Source organism: Miniopterus natalensis, chromosome 16 (assembly GCF_054644295.1).
Source record: "Miniopterus natalensis isolate mMinNat1 chromosome 16, mMinNat1.hap1, whole genome shotgun sequence".
NCBI lineage: Eukaryota > Metazoa > Chordata > Mammalia > Chiroptera > Miniopteridae > Miniopterus > Miniopterus natalensis.
In genome coordinates, this window is record NC_142096.1 from 34,165,972 (window position 1) to 34,189,697 (window position 23,726).

The 23,726-nt window shown below is 44.2% G+C and overlaps 1 protein-coding gene across 1 annotated transcript in view; it reads left to right on the forward strand.

The window, feature by feature from the left end:
- NSMCE2 (NSE2 SUMO ligase component of SMC5/6 complex) overlaps window positions 1-23,726 on the forward strand; it is a 202,258-nt gene that overhangs the window by 173,251 nt on the left and 5,281 nt on the right. Inside the window, exons 5-6 of the mRNA XM_087825486.1 lie at window positions 20,660-20,760; window positions 21,182-21,288. Coding sequence (XP_087681612.1) covers window positions 20,660-20,760; window positions 21,182-21,288 — 208 coding nt within the window. The remainder of the gene's footprint in view (window positions 1-20,659; window positions 20,761-21,181; window positions 21,289-23,726) is intronic.

Below are 23,726 nucleotides of genomic sequence, written 5' to 3' on the forward strand. Positions count from 1 at the left end.
TAAAATGTCACATATTAAGCATGAAGGTGTCTCATAATTTTGAGAGCCATTCGACTTCTATGACTGTTTCCTCACCTTTAAAATGCTTATCAGGACCCAGGGCCCTCCCTCATAGGGCGTCTATGAACATTAGATAATAAAAAGATTGTAAAATGCTGTGTAAATGTCAAGTGCCATGTGATGGGAAAGAGCAGCCTCGAAGAGGGCAGGAAAGCCCAGCCTGCGAGAGACAAAAATGCTCCTGGCCCTTCTTCCTGAAGCTTAAAAATCACTCATTTCCTTTACTTTGTAACAGAAACAGCCAAGTTCTTTCTATACACTTTTCCATTACTGCTTTATGATAGCAAGTTTGGGGGGCTCTCTTCTAAATCTGACCATGTCCTAACAAGGTTCTCCACCATTTCAGAACCCAAATCCCCTCGCAAGGAATTTAATACAAGCTTACTGTATTTCCGATTCTCATCAACAGTCAAGTTGCAGAGTAAAGCATGGTCTACGTCTCGCAACCACAAATTTATTTGCAGGGGTAAAACTGGGAGTGTTTGGAGAACAAGAGGGAGGAGTCTGGTTTGTAGGGTGCCTCTTGTAAGCCTCAGTCAGTGACAGCCTTTGCAAGGGCAAACAATATTTCTTTAGTTCATGTATTTGGCACCTTTCCCTCAGGAGATCAAAGCTGCTCTGTGGACTTAATCTACTTAATTCTCACAACCTTCTTGCCATGTCAGTAGCACTATCATCCTCAGTCTGCTGATATGGAACCTGCCGCCAGATATGAAAAGTAGCTCTCCAAGGGCACAGGCACAAGCAAACTAGCATGAAGAAAGAGAGTGGGACTCCAGCTTTCTAAATTGCATTCATCACCCTCTTCCCATTTGTCCAGATCCCCCTAAAGTAAAACGAATGTGAGAATTCTGTACCTACTTCTGTCTCTGATTCACAGATCCTTGGAAAGTTGCTGGATTTGCTGCTCCTTCCCCTTCAGTGTTAGGTAGTCTAGAACATTTGACCTTAGGTGCATTAGCCCTTCAGGTCATATTTGAAGTATTGAGTAATTTATGGAGTCATATATCTGTGTTCAGCTTGCTCTGTGAACTTCAGTTTTCAATAAAATGTGATAATAGTGCTTGCATCAGACTGTGTCCGTGGAATGGAGCAATGTGTGTAACATGCTTGCATAGCGCCTGGCTCCCACAGCCAGCCCTCGGTAGATAAAAGCGCACAGGTGACAGAGCCGGTGGTTCTTAGGTTAGCTCTTCCCTTGTCCATAGACTTGCACTGAATCTTTAGGCTTTAGTCAAGCAAGCCCAGAAACATTGCAGGCTCTCTTTTTTTTTTTTTATAACTTTTTATAATTTTTATTTTTGTTTAAAGTATTACAGATGTCCCTTTTTCTCCCCAATGACCCATTCCCCCCCGTTCCTTCCCCCTCCCCAGTCACTCTCCCCACCATTGTCCATGTCCTTGGGTTGTGCGTATATGCACATAAATTCTTTGGTTACTCTCTCCCCCTCCACCCCCCCACCCCCCTCCATCCCTCTGACCTTTGGTCAGTCTCAACTATGCTTCCATGTCATTGAATCTATTCTGCTCGTCAATTTATTAAGTTCTTTAGATTCCACGTATAAGTGAGATCATGTGATACTGTTGGTGGGAATGCAGACTGGTGCAGCCACTATGGAAAACAGTATGGAGGTTCCTCAAAAAATTAAAAATGGAGCTGCCGTTTGACCCAGTGATTCCGCTCCTAGGAATGTATCCTAAGAATCCTGAAACATTCATCAGAAAGGATTTATGCACCCCTGTGTTCATAGCAGCACAGTTTACAATAGCAAAGATCTGGAAACAGCCCAAGTGCCCATCAGTAGATGAGTGGATTAAAAAGCTGTGGGACATTTACACCGTGGAATACTACGCAGCTGTAAAAAAGAAGAAGCTCGTACCCTTTGGGACAGTATGGATGGTCCTGGAGAATATTATGCTAAGTGAAATAAGCCAGGCAGCAAAAGAAAAATATCACAGGCTCTCTTTTAAAAGAAGTGTCGCCTGTTGCTGCAGTGAGCCTGCTGCCTGCTGCCTTCCTCCTCGACGTTCCATGTTGGCTGCAAGAAGCTTGCCCGGGGAAGAGTTCCTGCACTTTAGCTTGGATTTCTGTCAAAACAAGGTTACCTCTTTACTTGCCCTGTGAGTCTTATGAACCAACATTAGGTTTCAGCATTTTTCTGGGTTCTCATAAAAGTGGTAAGCTACCATGCAATCTGCTTGGAAATGGTCCACCAGTTTGGGTTCTCAGAGAGGGGGTGGAAGATGACCTAATGGGTTTTGGAACTTGGAAAAGTTGTCTGAATGGAACACTAAACTGGGACTCCAATGTCATAAGCCTTTATTGCTGCCAGCGACCTTTGCTCCCATGCGGGGGACACGTACAGAAATAAAGTGTCCTAGGCCCCACTCCAGACCTGCGTAATGAGAACCTCCTAGAGTGGACCTGGGAATCTAGATTTATTTCTAACCTTGTTTTCCTCGTAGTTCTGATATCCAGCCAGGCTTGGCAACCATTGCCTAACACCATTTTCCAGCGGTAGATAAGGCCTGGGAAGGGCCTCCTCCAAGATCACACACTCGGTTGGTGGCAGAGGCAGCCTGAAGCTCAGATCTCCGTCCCAGTCAGTGCAGGGTTCTTCCCACTACCCACACCCCCCCGCCCTTGGGCCCACTGGTGACTCTGGAGAAGCCTGCGAAGCCCTCTGTGTCTGTGCCTCCTCACCTGTGTTACAGAGATAAAAACTCCTGACCCTGAAGAGCCACTGTGAGGTTAAATTAAATTAGTTGGAGGGTGTGCAGTTCACCTTGTCTGTTCCTTAGACAACTGAAAGGCTGCTAAATTAAGCCATTTTGCAGAGAGGTCTGAGTCATCTGGTGGCAGCTGTCTGTGCTTCACCCAAGGCTTTGATCACTGTCATCTAAACACATGCACGGAGTCCAATCTGTGGCGCAGCACTGTAGGCTGTGCTAAGTGAGTTACCCAGAGAATGGCCTCTGCCCTTGAATAGCCGCTGAAGCTAAGGGATTTCAAGGTTATTCACAGAGCAACAGAACAGCACTGATAGGCAGAGAAGACAAGGGCCCCAGTATATTGACCTCAGAGAATCTAGCCTTCCAACCCAGACGGAGCTTGGAGACATCCAGTCTGCATCCCTGGCCTAGAGAAGTGAAGGGCGTTAGCCCAGGCCACATAACAAGCTGGACCAGAGCTCTCCTCCTGCCTCCCCAGGCTGGAGCAGAACTGGGTTTCTCAAGGGTCAGAATGCAACAGTGTCCATTCTGTTTAATCAGGAAAAGCTTTCGCTGGGAGTTGGCATTTCAAGGACATCTTGAGGTAAGGCCTCTAGAGCTCAGGATATGGCATAGGGATGCTGGGCAGAGTGTGTTTGAGAAGGATTTTTTTTATAAAAAGGTTATGAAGTATCTTGAAACAACCTAGAAAGAAGTCTTGAAGCAGTGGATGAGGTTCTTGGGGATTTTTTGTCCCACAGGAGGAAGTCAAGATAGGGCCCTGAGTTTTCAGCCAAACCCTCAAAATTGCTGCCAGTTAGAGGAGTGGAACGGGGTGTGATGGAGTGGTTGGGTGGTGGGATGCAGCTCTGGAGGTTTAAGAAAAGTCTTTTCCCCCATTTCGCGACAGCTATCATATGCCAAGCCCAGAGTTTAGCATTTGACCTTAAATGCCTGTATCCTCAGAGCAGTCCTACCAGGCAGGTGTTTTCCCATTTACAGAAGAGAAAATCCTCAGAAAGAGTGGATAACTTGCTCAGGGGGGCTGAGAGAGGCAGTATTTAAGCCCATGTTATCTCCTTTAATGAGGCATCTCCGAGACTGTTGAGAGGAAACTTATAGTAGATAGCCAGGAGGTAACTAATAATTCCATTTTTGTCAATAAACAAAGAAAGGAGCAAAATGGGGGATATTTCACAGGATGGGGGGGGACAATACAAGCTCCTGCAGTACTCTGAATTATGCTGAAAGTCAAGTGGAAAATGACAAGAAGTCGCTTACTTGGCAAATCATTGACATGGTGACGTAACCCAAGGGGAGAAGAGGAAGGATCACAGAAGCAAGATAAGCATATTTCGTACATAATAAAGGTACTGATGATTTAGGGTGTTTAACATCGAGAACTAGGTATTGCTCAACCAAAGGGGAAAGTGCAAAGTGGATAGGTAGTTTCATGTGTCATCTGAACAGATAATATAGTGGCATTGTTTGAGATAGGCCCACAGAAAACATCATTTATGGCCTTGTGTACATATGGCATTAACCAAGGCACTAGAGCAAGAAAGTGAATAGACAGGACTAGGAAAGTGACAGACTAGGAGAGGCCATGTTTCATCACACGGCACCTTGTAACAGGGAGAGAAGAGCGGAGCCCTACTACCAGTAGGAATGGCTATTGAAGTGGTTTTGAAGAAAATATGAAAGACAGAGTTGAAGCAAAAGGCAGAAGTAAACACATCTCCAGTATCCTCGAGGCCAAGGGAAGGGGAAAGAAAGAGAACTGTTGAGTGCTTTATTATGTGCTGAGTACATTAAATAATCAGTCACTTAATTTAATTAAATTAGGTATTCTGTTAAATACTCATTCCTGCCAGTTAAATGTTGCCCATTTTACAGATGAGGAAACTAAGGCTTTGAGAGGTGGTGACTTGCCTGAGGTCAGACAACTAGGGGGGCAGGATTCCCCTAGGCCTGACTCTACCCCTGGGTCCTCCTGCACTGCCACACTGCCTCCTCAGAGTTGGGCAGGGGCAAGGCGGAGTCTGGTTATGTGCAGTCAGAAGCTCTGAAAGTATGGTGGGGATCAGAATGGATTGGGAGAAGTGGTGAGGATGCCGGGGGTCTTGCTGAGTGAAACTGATGCAGAGTAGAAGTGGGAGAAGTTGACCACAGGGAAATTCACATGGTTGGGTTCACAGTTCTGTTTTCCATGTGTGACATTTTACTGTCTGGAACATAGATGATTAAATACTAGCTGCACCCAACTCACTCTTTGGGGAAATGTGAGTTCCTTGTTTGCAGATTCTTTGCAAGGCATGTTTTAGTCTTCATGGAAATGGGTTGGGCTTCCAGGTTGGTGCATCTTCAAATAATAGTTCCAAGAAATACACTGGCTCCAGTATGCGTTTTTTTAATATTTTTAAACTGATGGTCCTGTTGGCAACATAGACCTTCGTACCAGCAAGACCTCTTGGAAGCTGTGGGAATCCTTCCTTCCAATTTACACCATGATTTGTCCATCTCCGTTCAATAATGTCCCCAGGTCTGATCTTCTTGCCCTTTTCCACGACCGATGGGCTACTTGATGTTTGTGAAATTATGAGTTTGTATGAACTAATTGGTAGAAGTCTTTGAAAAAATAATTATGACTTGGGAAAATAGGGTCAGTATATATGAGATGTTTGTCATCTTGAAGCATGAAAAGAATGAGCAAAGGTTTTGTTTTAAAAGTAGGTTAAGTGTCCCAGCCACAGTAAGAAGTCTGCTGCTTCTGGGAAAACATATTCAGCTACTGATTTAATTCCTGTACGGTTGCTGACTTGCAGCCCTACTCCCCTTCTAACTATATGACAGGTCTAAACATAATCCTTTTTTGTAGTCCATTGACTTTTGTAAAATAATGCTGTGATTATAAGGTTTCCCAAATGCAATTTTCAAAGTGTTGGTAATAAGCACATTGCATCTACCTGCTCTGCTTGGGTAACCATCTCTATTGCTCAATTTATGCTTAATATTGGTCACAGTGAAACATGTTTTCATCACTTGAAATTCAAATTTTATTTGCTAAGTTACTAATGGCCATTTATTTCTGTAACATAAACTAGAATGTTATGCAAGTTTGGCTTGCAAATAGGTTGACTTTTGGAGGCAACAGTTTACTTTGAGATCAGTATGAGGAGTCACTTGAGTTGACTCTCTAAATAGTCATAAAAACCTTCTTTGTTTGTTTTTAACACAGTCTGATTCCTCTCAGGGTAAAATTTTGATGTGATTGTAAGGATAAAGGATTTAAAACTGGAATGGGTTTTTGAGACTGTAGAATCTACCCCACTTCGCAGTCGCATCCCTTTTATTCAGGTTGGAGAAAGAACAAGGTCAAGAACAATAGCAGCTATGTGGCCTGTAACATGGTGACAGAGCCGGGAACTCTGTCATTCCAGTGCACTTTCCACCAAAATACTATTTTCTTGTCATTAGCAAATAGTTGACTTGAAGGCATTGTGTTTTTATACCCTCGATATTGGTTGGGGGGGAGGGACCTTTTATATAAAAGCTCTTGAAAATATTTCTCATACAGTCAGATCAACAGGACACAAAAGTGTCTTCCAGCCAGATTTCTCCAAGTCCCCTTTGCTTGAATTTTCTTCTAACCTTTCTTTTGAAAACACATGGTCCTTTTGCATTTAGGAATAACCAGTCATCTTATTTGTTCTGACAGCAGTGTGCAAACATCTCTTGCATCAAAAGTCCCAAGTGGCGTTAAAAACCAGTGGTCCTTTTCTGAATTTCATTATCAGTGGCAACAAACATTTCATCAGAACCTTGGAAGCAATGCAGAGAGGAAAAGAAAAATCGAGTTAGCAATTATATAGTTAATATTGTACAAGATGAAAGCCTGCATTATAAAACCCTGAGCATAGTAAACTCTGCTTTTGAATCTGCCTGCAGGCTCTCTATCCTTTGAAAGCTCAGTGCCTGTTGTCAGTAGCAGGATTTTAAGTGAAACTTAATATGGAGTAATAAACACAGTGTGCACGATGACATTGAGTGTCTATGAGAAAGGTTTTTTGATAAGAACTGAATCAGGCCATTGCAGTGCTGAAGATATCTTCGGATCTGAAATCAGACCAAAGGTTTTTAAAGGCTTCTCTGAAAATGTATTTATAGCTCTTGCCCTGAATTTCCATTTGACATGAAGGGCAGGAATAAGCAGACCAGCTGGGGAGAGCACAGAGTCCCTCTTCACAGCATATGACTTACCTGAGAAATATGTCAAAGTGTTTTATGTTTATAGTTCACATATGGAATAATTTTTAAGTGCCCTGACACCATGTTGCTGTGGAAGGTTCCCTGTTTAGCAGTATCTGGTGTCATCCTGGTCTGCCTTGTATCCCTTCCCCTCCCAACTTCCTCGCCCCCAGTGTTCCTGCCCCAGATACTTGTGAGTTCTCCAAACCTGGATCTCTTGCCTGTAGGCCTAGCAGGAGCTCCCCACTCCCCTGCTTGGACTGGCCTCTCTCCTCTGGAGCCCACGGTTGAAGCTCATAGAATTTATCCCACTGTGTTTTAATGGCACTTCTGTCCCAGCCCTGGACAGTGAGCCCTTTAGGTCAGGGGCTCTGTTTCACCGATCTTGGTGTGCACAGGGCCTACCATGCATGACGGGCCCTCAGTTAGTGGTGGGCCGAGAGGAAGCAAACAGAAAAGCTCCTCTACAGCTTACACTTGAGGTGGCATTTAAATAATAATAATAATACTGGGGAAATATCAAGTAAGACCAGAAAACCTGACTTTAAAATGCTTTTATTGCTTAATTCATTGGGATGGGCACGAAGGCTATTCGTACATGTTGGGGTGTGTGCTTTTAAGCCCCTCTCCTGTGAGTGGAAGCCTGTCAGCGCGCTTTCTCTCGAGTTCTGGCCCTGGCTCACCCCACCTCCTTTTCCTTCAGGATCCCTCCCAGTGTGACTGTCCCTCGTGCGGTCACATTTAGAAGACCCCTGTGAGCTCCCATGGTCCCCCAAGCTCCCGGCTTCTTGGTCGGCACGCCAGGCTGTGGTCGTGGGTTAACTTGTCTGTTTCGACCTTGCGCTTTGCATCCTCTGTGCCCAGGAAACAGTGGTGCTCAGCGGGCGTTTGCTAAATAAAACTCACATGAATCATACTTCGGGCTCCTGAATGGGGAAGAGAAAATAAATTTTCTTTACGTTTTAGTCCTGACCCTAGGAAACCATAAGCCTCCTACACCATCATCTTTTACTACGACATGAAGCTTAACCATACTGAGGGCTCTGAGTTTCAGTTATCCAGCAGCTGTGAGGGTGCTGCCAGACAGTCATTGTGAAACCAGGTTCAAATGGGAAAGCGGGTGCTCTTTTCTACTTGCTGACAAGTTTCAGCTCCATCCTTATATGAATTCTGAAAAATAACGTAACTGAATTGATTCTGGAAAATAAGAGAAGCCCGGTTTTCTTATTCCTTTTTCGTTAGCTCTCACCTCTGAATCTCTTATAAATTGAAGCGTGCCTGACGATTGCATTTCTTTTACTTGTCACTCTGCCACTCTTGAGCTCCGTAGATGTTGAATCATATTTTTGGAATGAAAATAGTCAGAGGCCTTTTTGTCATTAGCTACTTTACAATTGAATTTAGAATAGAGAGCAGAGTGATAAAATTAAACACACAGGGCCTCTGTATGTCATCAAGTAACCTAGACTACTTTGGGTACCAAAAATAAAATTCCCTTTAAATAATTTCTAGCTCATTTTGAACCGGCTTTGTTAGGATGAAGGGCCTTTGGTCTACGTGAAACTGGTCTTTCCCTCATCAGGGGCCCAACAGAGGTTTTCCTGACAATTGAAATTTTCCTTTTCTTAATTTCATTCCATTGCTTCTAATTACGACCCCTATAATTAGTGTACTAATTACCCCCCCCTGCTAATTTCCCTCCCTCCTTGACATTCAGGCTTCGGGTATTTTTAGGCAGCCTCCTCTCTGGGCTCCTAGGCCCCTTACTACCTTTTCCTTCAGGGAGCTTATGGTTGAGAGTTTCATAGTGAGAGAGACAGGCTTCCCCAAACGCCTAACCAGTCACCTCCCCATATTGTTTTCTCTTTGTCTTAAGAGAATTTTTAGCTAAGGAGGAAAATTATCAGAAAAGTGCAGAGCCACAATATAACCTCGTCCTGTGACGTTGGGGGCCGCGTGCTGATTATCGGTGCCTGCTTTTTCGTACCACATCCTCTAGATCTGCTCCACACTCGAGACTGGAGACTGTGGCCCCAACCCAACAGCATCATCCCCATTCTGTGCTCAAAAAGGAAGTCATCCGAGATCTTTTACTTTTCCTCTGGAGTTGGGAAAGCCAGTTCTGAGAGCCTGCTTTCTTCTCTCTTTCTCTCCTCCCTTCCTTCCTTGCGTCGTTTCGCTCCGCGGAACATCTGTTCTTTCACTGACATCATGCTGTCCCTGAGCTTATGGATGTCTGTGGACTGTACACGGGAGTGCTAGGACCTGGCCCCCACAGGCCGAGAAAATGAGGAACAAGATCACCCAGTCACCTGCTTTACCCTTCCAGAAACTGCCTCCAGAGTTCTCCTTACTCACGATGATTTTGTCACTGCCTTGATGTATTTATATTGGATTTGTTCCTCTGATGGAGACAAAACATTTAACTGATCTTCACAGTGTCCTGGTGAAATAGACAGGTACAAAGACTGATGGCGTGCAGGAAAGTTAACACCCAGTTTATGGGAGATCCCATTGGTACCTGGGTCTAGACCTGCCCCACCCTCCCGAAGTCCATGCTTTTCTGGACTCTCCTCCGGGTCTCCCACTGAACCCCTTTTCTGCAGAAGAGCTAGGGAGTGAACAGAACCATTTTTAAGTCACCAAGGACCACTTAAAATGCGATCCCCTGTTCTGATACTGAGCCCCTAGCATGAGCCATGCACTAGGGATACAGAGATGAACAAAAGTTGTCCCTGTCCTTGAGTTGTTTACAGATTAGTGAGGGAGACAGTGGCATAAACAGGTAATTACTGAAGATGTGTTGAGCGCCTGGGGTGGGGTCAGGGGAGCCCTGAGTGGGAGGGTTTCCAGAGGAAGGCCGTGGCCTTGGTAAGTCGCTCTCCTGGGCGGCCCTGCATTCTCTGTCCTTCTGTGTGGCCTACCCGAGGCCCGACTCCCGCTCCTGCCTCCCCTCACGCTGCCTCTTCATTATCACCTGCCCTGAAATCTGTGAGCTTATGGTGAGAAAGGAGATCTGGCCCTCTTGGCATCTTTGGGTGTGGTTTAGGAAAAGAGTAAATGCTTCATGCTAAGCATATTGTCAAGTGCTGTGAATGGCATGAAGGAGGAAGTTTTAAAAGTGTGATTTCTCCATGTTTACAAAATGAACAATGACTCAGACCTATTGTACACATTCACAAGAACTGTGTCCTAAGCTGATCCCGGTTTTGAAGTCATGTGTCTCTTCCTTTGCATGCGCGGAGGCCTCGCCGAGGGTGGAGTGGCCGGCGGTGGGCAGAGGAAGGGAGGCTTCGAGCCGGGGCTGGGTTCTAGAGTATCCCGGCCTTTCCCCGTGGGGCTGAGCTCTTCCCACATCCTCCGGCTCCTTCCTTTCTTCTCCCCCTCCCCCTCCCCCCCATTTTACTTCTTCCTCCCGGTTGGCAGGGGGCTTTTGGGTTGTGTGTTCTGTTATGCTAGCTTCAGACAAGACCCTGAAAGCAGAGCATGACCGGAGCATGGACTCCTGACTCGGAGGTCGGGCACCAGCCCTGCGTGTTGGGTGGCTTTGCTGACGTTGCTGACAGGATAATTAAGCCTCACTAGATTTAGACCCTCACGCTTTGACCTTTTTTAATTTCTTCCATATTGAAGGCACTTTGGGAATTGTTCTTCTTTCTTTCTTTTTTAACATGACTACATTGAGTCACCGTAAAGAACTTTTAAGTGGACCAAAAATGAATCTTGACACTCTGTTAAATGCATGGAAAAATAAGCCTGTTTAATGAATACTTGGATTCTGTGGCATTTTGTAGTGACCATGCTGAGTCAGTCCTGTGGAGTAACCCACCTGATTAAACCTGGGGCCGTGGCAGGGGACGTGTGTCGTCTGACAGCTAGGGGAGCTGACAGATGTGACCGGCCCTGCCCGCCTGCCCTCACTTAACACAAACGCTTCCCCCTTCTCCGCTGTTCATCCCAAACGGATGCCTGCAGGCACGTGTTATCCTTTGAGGATTAAAATTTATCGTTTTAGGATTAAATTGATCATTTATTTTGAGAAGCCTTACAAAACCAAGCATGATATTAGGGCTGGCTTTGTTCTATTATTAGAGCCTCGCAGTACTCATTCTTCTTTTGTCTGGAGCTCAGAAATCAGAGGAGATATTATATAACTTAAATTGTGATGTATTACCTTGTAGGGGGCAGATAAGTTTGAAATATTTTAACTGTTGTTAGGATAATACAGAGAGAAAATATCAGGGATTGAAATGGTGTCTCTCATTAGCCCCTGTCTTAACCTAAAATTGAAACGTTGCAGTTTTCAAGTTGAGCAATTATGATTTTTAAAGTTCCTTTTTTAATAAATGGTCTCTGGGCTTGATTTCATAATGTGTTTCAGTTTGACAGTGTGCATAAACAATTCCATCCATCCGCATGCCATCAGCCCCGCTGCCCTCATGAGTGTTACTTGGTCTCTCAAAGGGTACTAGATGCAAAATGTGCAGGCTAAATAATTATTTTTCAAAAACCTTAGAAATTTCCCTTGATTCCTCTACCACCAGTTCACACATACACCGATGATGTCACCTGGACACAGTGGACTGCATTATTTAATCAGCTTTTCTCTCTGTCTTTTTTCTGCATACCATTGCTAAGGTGAATTAATCAGACTACATAGACAGTTTCGATTTCATTTTTTCACCTCACAACATAAGCATCTCCACTGTTACAGGTTATTTCCAATAATTATCAGATGTTGTGAGTGGCGATGCCACAGTTTAAGTTCACAGTGTGTCAGATACCTGCGTCTCCCCAGTGTGGCTCTGTTATAAAAGCTGCTGTTCCTGAATATAACTGCTTGTGTCCTCTGCCCTCCCCAGTAACTGAACAAACTTAAAACCAGTCACACATTTTTGATAACTGGTTATTATTGTGCTTTCCTATAAACATAGATGGTTTGGAGCAAGGAAATAAAATTAGAAATGATCTACAGACATAGTGCGGTATAGTTTATTTTTTGGAATATGACCTCCATCATCTTGCTAGTCTTCTTCAGTTTTCATCTTATTCTCACAGTCTGTTTATATATAGCAGTATTCAAAGCATTCTCTTGTTTCAGCAACCATTCACTCAGTGAACACTTATTAAGTTCTTGCACCTTGCCTGGCTCCCTGAGAGTCTGAAGATAAGAAAGACGGAGTTCCTTCCCTTCAGGAATTCACGGTGTGGTAGGGGAGGTAGAGAAGTGACCGCATGATTATGGCACGTGCAAAAGATAAGCTGGAGGCGAAGGAGGAATCGTCTGTGTTTCAGGACTTCGTAAAGGAAGCTCTGAGTCTTGAAGGGTGGTCAGAGATTGCTAGGTGAAGGGCTAGCAGAGGCGCAGAAGAGCATGGCCAGTGTGGACGAACTATAATTAGTGTGGTGTGGATGTGGGAGATGAGGTTGGGGGGAGTAGCAATAGGAGATGAAGATGCTCTGGGCCAACTAATGAAGTCTTGTCGCCACGCTTAGGAGGCCATCGTTTTAGAAAGATGACTAGTTGGAGTAGAGAGAATAGGTTGGGGAAGAGACTTGGGCAGAGAGATGAATAAAGAGCCTTTTATAATATTCTAAATCAGAAATTCTGGGAACTTGAGTTAGGGCGGCCGCAGTGAGAATGAAGGGGAGAGTCAAGATAGTTTAAAGATGGAGATTGCAGGTCCTGCCTTAGCTGCCTGGATGGATGGTACTTACACCCTCTAAAATAAAACGTAAGATTAGCTCAGATGGCATTTCTCATCTTCGGATCTGTGCTTGCTTCATGCTCTGCTGTGGATCTAAATAACTGCGAGTTGTAGACCTTCTCAGTGCTGGCTCATCAGTTTTCCTATCATGTGGTTTTTCTACTTAATTGCAGAACAAGAAAATAGAATGTGTGCATTAGATTTCCTGCTTTTGCTTGGTAATCTAGAGATGGTCATTAAACCTTCCCTTACAAGAAGTATTAAATGTATATACTCAGTTTGGGGGTATTTTCAGTATTCGTCAGCTTGAAATGGATATTGTATGACCATCAAAAACTGATTGGTTATTGTCCCAGAAGTAGAATGCACTGGGTTTTGATTATTTTAAAACCCTCATATTTTGGCATATAACATATCATGACAGTATTTAAATAAGTGCAAGCAAATTATTACGTGATGTCAGTTGAGAATGAAGCACATGCCTAAAACAACAGTGGGTAAATTAATTGAGTGCATGACAATGTGAATGGGTACATCTTATTAGGAATGTCAGCTCATTTGGAGGAAATATTTTGAAACTCTCCATTCAGTGTATTTTCGGGATCTTCAGTGGAGTGTGTCGAAAGAGCCATGGAAGTGAAAGCGGCCAGAAATTGAAGATGTTCGCGGTGCTGTGTCAGCTAAACACAACTGAGCTAATTTAGGCCTCACTGTGCCCAGGGGCATGAAAGAGCTCATCCCATTTAGAATCCTGTGTCAGACTATCTTGTCGTTTCTTTTTGGGTGATTCCATAGCATATCACTTATATTGAATTGAGCATACATATCGCAGGCACCCGCTTTATGCTAGGTGTGTGGGTACTCCAGGTAATAATACTAAAAATCATACCAATATTTATTGGTCGCTTGCTATTTGCCAGGCACTATTCTAAGAACTTTTCACACGTTAACTCATTTAATCCTTGTACAGCTGTATGAAGTAGGTACAATTAATTATTAGCTCCATTTTATAGCTGAGGAGATTGAGACAAAGAAAGGTAAAGTAACTGACCCAAGAGCACCCAGCTAAGAAAGGGATGGGACCAGGATTCCAGCCCAGGCAGGCTGTTTCTAGAGCCCATGTTCCAGAGTACTGTAAGTCTGCCTGAAGGCCCTCCCCTCTTCTTATCACACCTCCCTGGAGAGCCTGGCTTAGTCGTCACTTTCTGCAGGAGGTTCATCTGGATTCCTCACCCCACCCACAGAGAGCCTCTGAGTTACTTTTGTACTTGTACAGAACACATACTCATTACTTCATTATTATTATGTCACTCATTGCACAGAATATAAGTATTCTGTCTCCCCTACGAGACCCAGTCTTATTCCTCCTTGTATCCACGCCTGGCACTTGTGTAGTGTTTGGCACAGAGATGTTCAACAAACGCAACTTGTGTTGAGTTGGCTTCACTTCAACACACACAGTGCTTGTCCTCAAAGAGCTTTCGATCTTCCTGGAAAAGAAGTTCCATCCACAGACAACATTTGAATAATGAGGAAGTTAAAGCCAAAAGAGTATGGTGTAGGCAGCAGGTGCTGTGAGATTCCTGAGAAGAGAGATTGGCTGTAGGGACTGGGCTGGGCTGGGCTGGGCTGGGCTGGGCTGGGCTGGGCTGGGCTGGGCTGGGCTGGGTTGGATAGCGATATCTTCTCCACATCCATAGAATCTGAGATGAGTACAGATTATAGGTAAGAGAAGAAAGAAGAACATTGATCAGAATGTTCACGTCAGGTGGCTAAGATATGAAATGCTCACATTTAAGGGGCAGCAGAGTTGCATCAGAAAAGGTAGGTTGAAGGGCCCTTCTTTTTGACACAGATCAGATATCAGCTCTTCAAAGATGCCAACACTGTCTTTTTCTTGGAGCTTTTTTCCATAGTATCTTGTATATGCAAAGCCCTCATTGTATGCTTTGCATTATTTGACTAAGCCAGGCTCTCGGGAGAGGTGTGATAAGAAAAGGGAAGGACCTTCAAGCAATGAAGATTATAGTTAATGGGGAACTTGGGCTCTGAAACCAGCCTGCCTATCTGTTCTGTGTGGCCAGGCTCCCTGAGGGCAAGGATTGTTTTTTGCCTGGGACACATAGTAGTGGTAAAAAAAAATAATAATAATAGCAGTAACAATTTTGTCAGTATATAACACTAATTCAAGTAAAATATATATGATAAATAACATTTATTGGATTCTTATCTTCTAGCCATTCTGATTGAATTGTATTAACTCTATGTTTGTTGAACATCTATGTTGAAACTTGATTTCTGGAATGTTGCCATCCTGTGAAGGTTGTATCATCTAGGAAATCTTTAATTCTGTAGGCCCTCTCTGGACATGATCTGCATCTTCATTCTGTAAAAGCCATCCACACACAGCAGAGTCTTAGGTGCCAGAGAGTACTGGAAATAGGATTCAGTTCCCTCAGTGGCAACTTGGCCCAACCAAACAGCTAGCATTCAGGACAGGCCACCAGTCCCAGGAAGAAACTGACGCAAAGCTGGACACCCAACAGTACCATAGAGTGATCTCAAAGCTACACACACATGCACACACACACACACACACACACACACACACACACACTGCTCTTAATTCTTTTCCCACTTAGAGTCTGAGGTATGTCCAAGTTGATAGGTGGGACCACTCAAAGCCCCAGCTGTAGATTACTGGGGAGGAAAAACAGTCAGAAATTGGCACAGACACATTTGCAGACACTGTAACCATGGAGTTTCAAACTTGGAATCAGTGTTCTTTTGCACATTAAGGAGGTCCCAAAACCTGCTACGTACAGTCAGCCTCTCCAAATAGGCTGTCCTGGAATAGTGCAAGCAAAATAGTCTAGACAGCCCAGTAAGCATCTCAAGCAGGCAACAAATATTTGTAAAGAATTTTCTTTATATGCTACTAACTCTAAGAGAAAGGTGCTTTTAGAAAAATGTCCAGGCTTAATTGAAAAAGCACATAGCAATCAACTTTTATTCCTAGCTGGCATGAAACTGTCTAACTGGTGGCCAATTTTGGGATGCCTGAAGACAGACAAGTGACTAATACTAGGCTGTGTGTGGCCGAGACCAAATGTATTTTCTGGCCACAAGACCATGTCTAGAGTCTCCTTTGTAATTACCACATAGTCTACTGTAATTGTAAAACTTATATTTACTTCCTGCCTTTGACATGTAATTCAGGGTCCAAGGCTGCACCCCAAGCTGAAGTGAAATCCTGTTATTTGCCTAAAACCTATAAAATCATTGTTGTGCGAGGGTGTGTGTGTTTGTGTTGCCACATCTGTTAAGTATGTTAAGTATATCCTTATGAAAAATATGCCCACTCCTGCCTTGTTGGATAAAGCACTTTACTAAATCAGGTGTTTACTGAACACCTATTACTATATGCCAAGAATATTTTAGACTCTAGGAAACACCAGTGAACCAGACAACGAAGACCCCAGAAGAGAACAAGGGAGGGGAAGGGGAGATGGGAAGGAGACAGACAAGGAAGTACCTGTCATAGATAAGTGCTAGGCAAAGAGTGACACAGAGTAATGTGATGGGGAATGCTTAGGTGGCTTCTATAGCTTGGGCATCAGAGAGGCCTCTCCGAAGAGATGACATTGACTTGAGCATGGTGAGTGAGAGGGAGATGGTCAGAGAGGTCCGCTGTGTGGGCCACTCTAAAAAGTGCATGGATTCCAGCTGGGAGCCTATGCCCAGGTCCGGGCAGGAGGCCATAGTAATTTGTATTAAGATGTAGTGGAAATCAAGAGAAGGGTCTAGATTTAGATGAGGAAATGTAGCTTAGAACCAGCCAACAGACCTTGCCAATGGTTTGGATGAGAGGAGTGAAGGGAAAGGGATAATCAGGAATGATTCCAAAGGGTTTGGCTTGAGCAGCAAGGACGACTGAGATGAGAAAGGCTGAGGGCAGAGCTCTTTAGCTCTACGTTACAGTCCTAAACGACCAACAATGAACCCGCATCTTAGAGTCCAATAAATGCTCTCACTACCCTGAGCTTTACATCATGGGGAATATCTGTAGACTTTTGAAATCCTTAACTGTTCACTTCACGCTACTTCCAGCATTTCCATGGTTTCTCCTTCTTTTTGGTGTTCATTTTATGACATCAAATAAATGACAGGTTGCTAACATCCCTCATGGGTCCTCTGTAAACTCCAGTTTCTGCCCAGACTCCCTCAGCACCTCGCTTGGTGCCCTGGGCCCACACCTGGATGGAAGGTGTGCATCTGATCTCTTCCCGAAGGCTCAGAAGTTCACAGCTGGCACAGGCCTCTGACAACATGCCTCAGATATGTTTATGGCAAACAGAGTAGGACTAATTTTCTTGTTTTTCTCTTTATAATCAGAAAAATTTTGAGGTCTCTTCCTTTAAAAACAAACTAATTCAGTCCACATAGTTCTTTATTATAACACTAATATTTTCTACTTTTGCCTTAAAAATATTTTGGGGGGCTTAAGTCTTCTTGTCTATACAATGGGAATAACAATAGAGTGTTTTTCCTGGGCATTTTGTGAGGGTTAAATGAAGTCATGTCTATAAAGTGCTTAGCACGGTAGCTGCTGTGTAGCATTCAGTGAACTTGAGCTACTGTTATTAATAAAATAACTTGGAGGAGCAAGGGTTGGCCCCCAGAACCAATACTCTGGTGTTAGTATTCAGATTAACCAGGCCATGAAGATAGACTCATACATCAATTGACTAAATCCCTGCGTGATTTGATCTGTATTTTTTTCTCCAATTTCCTTTTGCCAGCTTATCAGAAAGTTTTGTCTTCTGGTCAGCTTGATGTAAGTGACCTTTATTGCCAGTTGTGACCTTTGGTTAGCACATTGTAGAGTCCCAATGTTAACATCACTGTCTATAAGTATGGGTTGCCAGTGAGGGAATGTTCTATCTTGAGAGATGCTCGGCCACGGAGAGCCTTTCTCTTTCCAGAGCCCCGGTCCGTGGGCTCGCTCGCCTTTGGCACCGTTCCTCTGGCTCTCTTTGGACACACCTCCTCCTGTGATCATGGGTGTTGGTGGCCACCTACCTCATCAGCTCCCTGCTCTGCCTTCCCTCGTGGTTGGCCTTGCATTTGACTTGGGCTTTCTTGCTTCCTCTGCCTTTTGAAATTTAAAAATAGAAAATAAAAAACAAAGCCGCAATCATTTAGGTTGGCTGAACACTTGTGCATCTGACAGACTTTCCGGTGAATTCCACAGTGTAACATGCAGTCAGAAGCCTGTCGCTGGCTCAGAACAACCCTGTGAGACGTGGGCAGAGAGACGCTCTTTTTGACTGTCAAACACTCAATCAAGTGGGCAGCGGCCGCCCGCAGGAAAGCGGGCCTTGGAAAGTCAACCAGAGCGAACTCTCCTGCTCTGCACCTTGCTCTGCTCCTTACCTGTCCCCTTCCTGAGCCGTTGTCAGGACCCACTGGGTTGGCCAGGACCTCTTTGCAGAGTCTGGCTTTAGTGCTGTGAATACGAAAGGCAGGTCCTGGGGAGCACGAAAGCTTTCCTAAGTCTGAGGAGAATTATTTCAGAGCCCCCAGCCCACCTCATAACAGACGTGCCTAAATATGGCAACCTCCGCATTGAATATCATTTTATTACTGAAGGAATTTTTTGAAAATGTTTTCAATTTTGCTTTGGGAATAGGTTGGCTACAAGTAACTGATTTAACTTACAATTGACTATTAATTTATCAGCAGCTATCTTAGCCTTCTGGGGAATTACTAAGTTAAAACCTAAATGCCGCCTACATATTGCTTCCAAATGAAATATTTTTGATTACCAAACCAATAACTAGCAAAAATAACCTAACATCATATTTTGTTGACCTTTAACATTTATATAGTAATTCAGTTTTGTAGTTGTTCTGTTTGAAGCCAATAAATGGTTTTCTAGTTCCCTGAAAAGCTGGAAGGCCCCAGGCGCTGGAGCGTGACCTAAGGGCCAGCGGTTAAAAAGGCTCTGCCTGGGAAGCCCTAGGCTCTGGGGTTGGCACTCTTGCCTCCTGCACAGACTGGGAGCTGCTTTGAGGGACATTTCTCTTAGAAAATACAGCAAGCTGGCATACAAGTACGACTAATCCGATTAAACACGGTGAAACCCCTACAAAAATCAGTCACTGGGGCAGAGTCCCTGGGTTTCAGCCCTCGGGTCACTGGGTGACCTTGAACAAGTGCTCTGGGGCCCTTTTCCTGCCCCCAGTTGTGCTTTTTTAGCCAGACTCCATCTGGCCAAGGGGAAGGCCAGGGTCATGAGTTCTAGGAACCAAAAGATGTGCAGAACCATCTGAACCTGAGAAACAGTTTCCCTCACATATTAAAAGCAAAGCAGTGTTTAATGTCCGTATTATTTTGCCAATACGAAAGAAGGAAGAGAGGAAAGAAGAGAGGAAGGAGGGAAGGGAGGAAAGGGAGGAAAGGGAGGGAAGGGAGGGAAGGGGGGAAGGGGAAGGGGTGTTGGATTGTACCATCAACAGCTAAAAGGCTATTGATCTTTGATGTCTGTGCAAAATGGCGGCTGCCTTTTCCAGAAAGAAAGGCTTTCCTGTGAGATACTCACTCTCATGATCCCATCCAAGGTCATCCGTCATCTGTCCTCCCGCAGTGAGAGGCAAGTGTGAGGTAATGAAAAGAATGTAGGCTTCAGAATCACATCAGCTGGGTTCAGGCGCGTCCTGCCACTCACTCAGCACTTCTGAGTGGGCCCCGGGGGCCCGTAGGGTCAGGGTGCCCGTGAGATCAAAACTATCTCCTCAATAACACTAAGCCGTCATTTGTCTTTTCCTCTCTCTTTCTTTTCATAAGTGAATTTGTAAGATCGAAGCAGATTGGATGTATACATAGATATCAGAATCCAACAGTCTTCTATTAAGCCAAGCATTAAAAATATTTTCAAAAATATAAAACATTGCCCCTCTTATCACTAACTTATTTTCGTTCTGGAAAATAAAATTGCTTTTAAATTTTTTAAATGTCATCTATTTTAACATGTAATGGGGTTATTGTTAAATAAATAAATACATTTTTAAAATTCCTCAGTCTTAATGTCTAATATGGCAATATTGATAGATATAACCCACACTTTAAAAGTGCTCTGGGCCCTGGCTGGCATGGCTCAGTGGTTAGACCGTCAGCCCAAGCACTGAAGGGTTGTGGTTCGATTCCTGGTCAAAGGCACATACCTGGGTTGCAGGTTCGATCCCTGGCCCCGGTTTGGGCACGTACATTCAGGGGGCAACCAATCAATGTGTCTCTCTCACATTGATGTTTCTCTCTCTCTCTGCCCCTTCCACTCTCTCTGAAAAGCAATGGAAAAAAATATCCTCGGGTGAGGATTTAAAAAAAAAAAAAAATAGTGCTTTGGGTCCTCAGTAATATCTAACAGAATAAAAGGGTTCTGAAACCAAAAAGTTAGAGAAGCCTTGCACGACCTAATGGTCATTACCATTTATTGAATGTGGCCTCATGCCAGGAGCTGTGCAAAGTGCACTAATTGATCTCTTTTCATATTTGCAACAAAGCTGTAAAGTAGAGCTTAAAGGAAAGGCCTTGCTAGCCCCAGGTGTCACAGCTGGAAGTGAGAGATGCCCTGTCCTTCTGACACCAAAGCTACACTCTTGATTACTGGGCAGCACTCCTTCACAAAGAAATCCTCTAACTTTGAAAAAGTGATTTACTGCTCTGAGTCTGTTTCCTTATCAAAAGTGGACAGAATCCTACCTACCCCATGGGATTCTTTCCAGAACAGAAGGGTTAATATGCATCAAAGTGCTTAGCACAGGGGCTAACACAATAGACCCTGCGCAGCTGTTAACCTTCCTTCCATTCCTTCCTGCCCTCGGCGTGGTAGACCCAGGAGGCTCAGCCGTTTCCCTTTTCTCCTCTAGATGGTCTTCAAGCAGACAGAGAGGCTGATGGAAGCGAAGGAGTTGATGAAGACATGATTGTGACCCAAAGTCAGACCAACTTCATCTGCCCCATTACACAGGTATCGTTTCCTCCTTCCTCCCCTGAAAGAAAAAGCAATTCGCTTCGCAGAGGCCAAGGATTCCTGTTTGCTTTCTTATTTGATTTCACGTCCACAGTTAAAGGAGGGGGGAAAGAGAAGTGATAAGGGTCGAAGAGTCTATATGTGGAAGGTCCTTGGGCTGGACAGAGCTTTTGATCAGGCATGCCCATTTAGGAGTAAATTCCTGGCCCACAGGCCAAGTGGCAGTGCTGCCACTGGTCTCCTGCTGTTTCTTCAGCGGCTCTCTGTCCTAATCATTTTTCAAAGCTGCAAGATTGGGAGGTTAAACATAGAAAGCCCAGGGACTAGGAGAAAACAGTTCCAAGTAATCGTGACTTGGAGACATTACTGGAAGTTGATCATTAGCATTCCTGAAAGCCTAATGTCTCCTTGATTGCAGTTGGAAATGAAGAAGCCAGTGAAAAATAAAGTGTGTGGCCACACCTATGAAGAGGAAGCCATTGTTCGAATGATTGAGTCCAAGCACAGAAGGAAGAAAAAGGCCTGGTGAGTAGGCTCAGGAGGGAGCAGCGCCTTCCTAGAGCGGGGAAGTCCGAGGCGCTGTGCTGGTGCTGGAGGAAAAGGTGCTTGACCTGCTCCCCTAAAGTACATTTGCCCCCGAGTAGCGTAAACAGGGGAGCTGGCTTTCTGGGAAACAATGCAGGAGGAAAAGTTAGTAATCTCCTGTGGAGGAAGCCGAGGGAACTTCAACCACACCTTTTTAAAGTAGCCGAGAAAGGAATTGGATTGAATTTTTCATCATTAGATAACAGGAATTTTTATGAATTTGTGCTATAGCTTGAAAAAAATTGAAGGGGAACTGCAATACTAAGAGAAAGATGGAAAATCTTTCATATCTTTAATTACTTCAGTGACTTCCCAAAGGTTTAAGTAAGTCCATGGATAATTGATCAATGAGAAGTGATTATTTTAAATTGGAATGTTTGGAGAATCGTTCATACGGATATTTCTACCCCTTCTCAGATACACCCCACACTCTTACCCCATGACCACGGAGGACATGGCTGTGTTCCTTTAATAACAGAGAACCCTGAGCTGCTAGACTGACATTTTTAGGTATTATGCTCTTATCACAGATGTGGAATTATCACAGGAATGGAATGACAGGTGTGACCAGCTCTCAGGGGACTTCTGATAACAGTCCTTTGATGTGGGCTTTGCTCCTCGGTGGCCCAGAAGTGTGCTGGTCCAGAGCTGGGATTGGAATTCCCCACCACTCCTCCTCGGGTGTGGACGTAGAGACAGGGCATTTGAGACTGCAGGTATCTTGATGGTCATTCAGTCAAGTAATTTACCTTGTTTACTCTAGAACGCCTACTGGTTGCAAAATGGAGACAGTTTGAGAACTTCTTACCTGTTTTGAGTTTCCAACTTAAAGTTGCAATGTCATATTTCCCTAGTGAACCTCCCATTTCACCCCGTGAATATAATTTCCTTTGTTTTTGAACTTCTCAGCCTTTCTTTTCTATGAACTTTTTTCTCTGTTCATTCTCTGAAAAGCAAAATGTTAATTTTTTTTAACATAATTGCTAAGAATAGGTATTACAGAGAGTTTATTTTTCAGCTCTTCTTTCTTAGTTTGTGATCTCCTGGACTCAGATTTGCAAAGGGGAGCTACTGATACAAAGCGTGTTTCTCACAGTCCCAGGGAGGGTGGGGGCAACTCCCAGAACAGGCTTCACGTTTAAATGGATTTTCTTTTTTCTTTTTTTAATATATCTTTATTGATTTCAGAGAGAGGAAGGGAGAGGGAGAGAGAGAGATAGAAACATCAATGATGAGAGAGTCGTTGATCGGCTGCCTCCTGCACCCCCCGACTGGGGATCGAGCCCGCAACCCGCGCATGTGCCCTGACGGGGAATTGAACCGCGATCTCCTGGATCCTAGGTCAATGCTCAACCGCTGAGCCATGCCAGCTGGGCTAAATGGATCTTCTTTCTTACATACTTTGACTTTCTAATGCCCTTGGCCTTTTTTCAATCATACACAATATTTGGAAGCACTTGTGTACCACAAAATTTTTTCTTATACTTCTGTAACTTGAGTTCTGATTCTGAAAACTCTTCAGATTCTCAAAGCTTAATAATAACAATTAAGTCTAAGTGGAAGAAGTCTGGGAGATTTGCAAAGAAGCTAATATTTTTCCTGGGCCTTGGAAAATGGGAATGTTTCAGAGATGGTAAAGAAGAACCGTTCTGGCCAAGAGGCTCAGCCCGCTCAGAGCCTGGTCACTTGGCGGGCAGTAGGCACTGTTCCGGAAGTGTATGTTGGACGGTAACATAGGGCAGCGGTGTAAAGGTCCATCACAGAGGGTGTTAAACGTCATGATTTTGTTAGGTTTCTCATCTGCAGATTGATGCTAATACTTGTAGTTGCCTCATTGATATGTTTGAAATTTGAATAAGACATATATGAAGTGCCCCGGCCAGTGTTTCTCAGTGGTTAGCCCATCACTCCCTCCTCCTCCCCACCAGAGGACCTCTGGTTCGATTCCCTATCAAGGGCAAGTGCCTGGGTTACAGGTTCAATCCCCGGCCCTAGTCAGGGCGCGTGCTGGAGGCAGCCAATCAGTGTGTCCTTCTCACATCAATGTCTCTCTCTCTCTCTCTCTCCCCCCCTCCCCCCACCTCTACCTCTCCCCCTCTCTCCCTCCCTTCCACTCTCGCTAAAAATCAATGGAAAAAATATCCTCGGGTGAAGATTAACAACAACAACAAAAAAAGATATATATAAAGTGTTTAAAGTACCTGGCACATGGTAAGACTCAGTACACATTATCCCATCATCATCATAACCATTGTCGTTGTCATCATTTTTGCCACCAATTATTCTATTTATTTATTTATTTTTAAATATGTTTTTATTGATTTCAGATAGAGGAAGGGGGAGAGAGAGATAGAAACATCAATGATGAGTCATTGGTC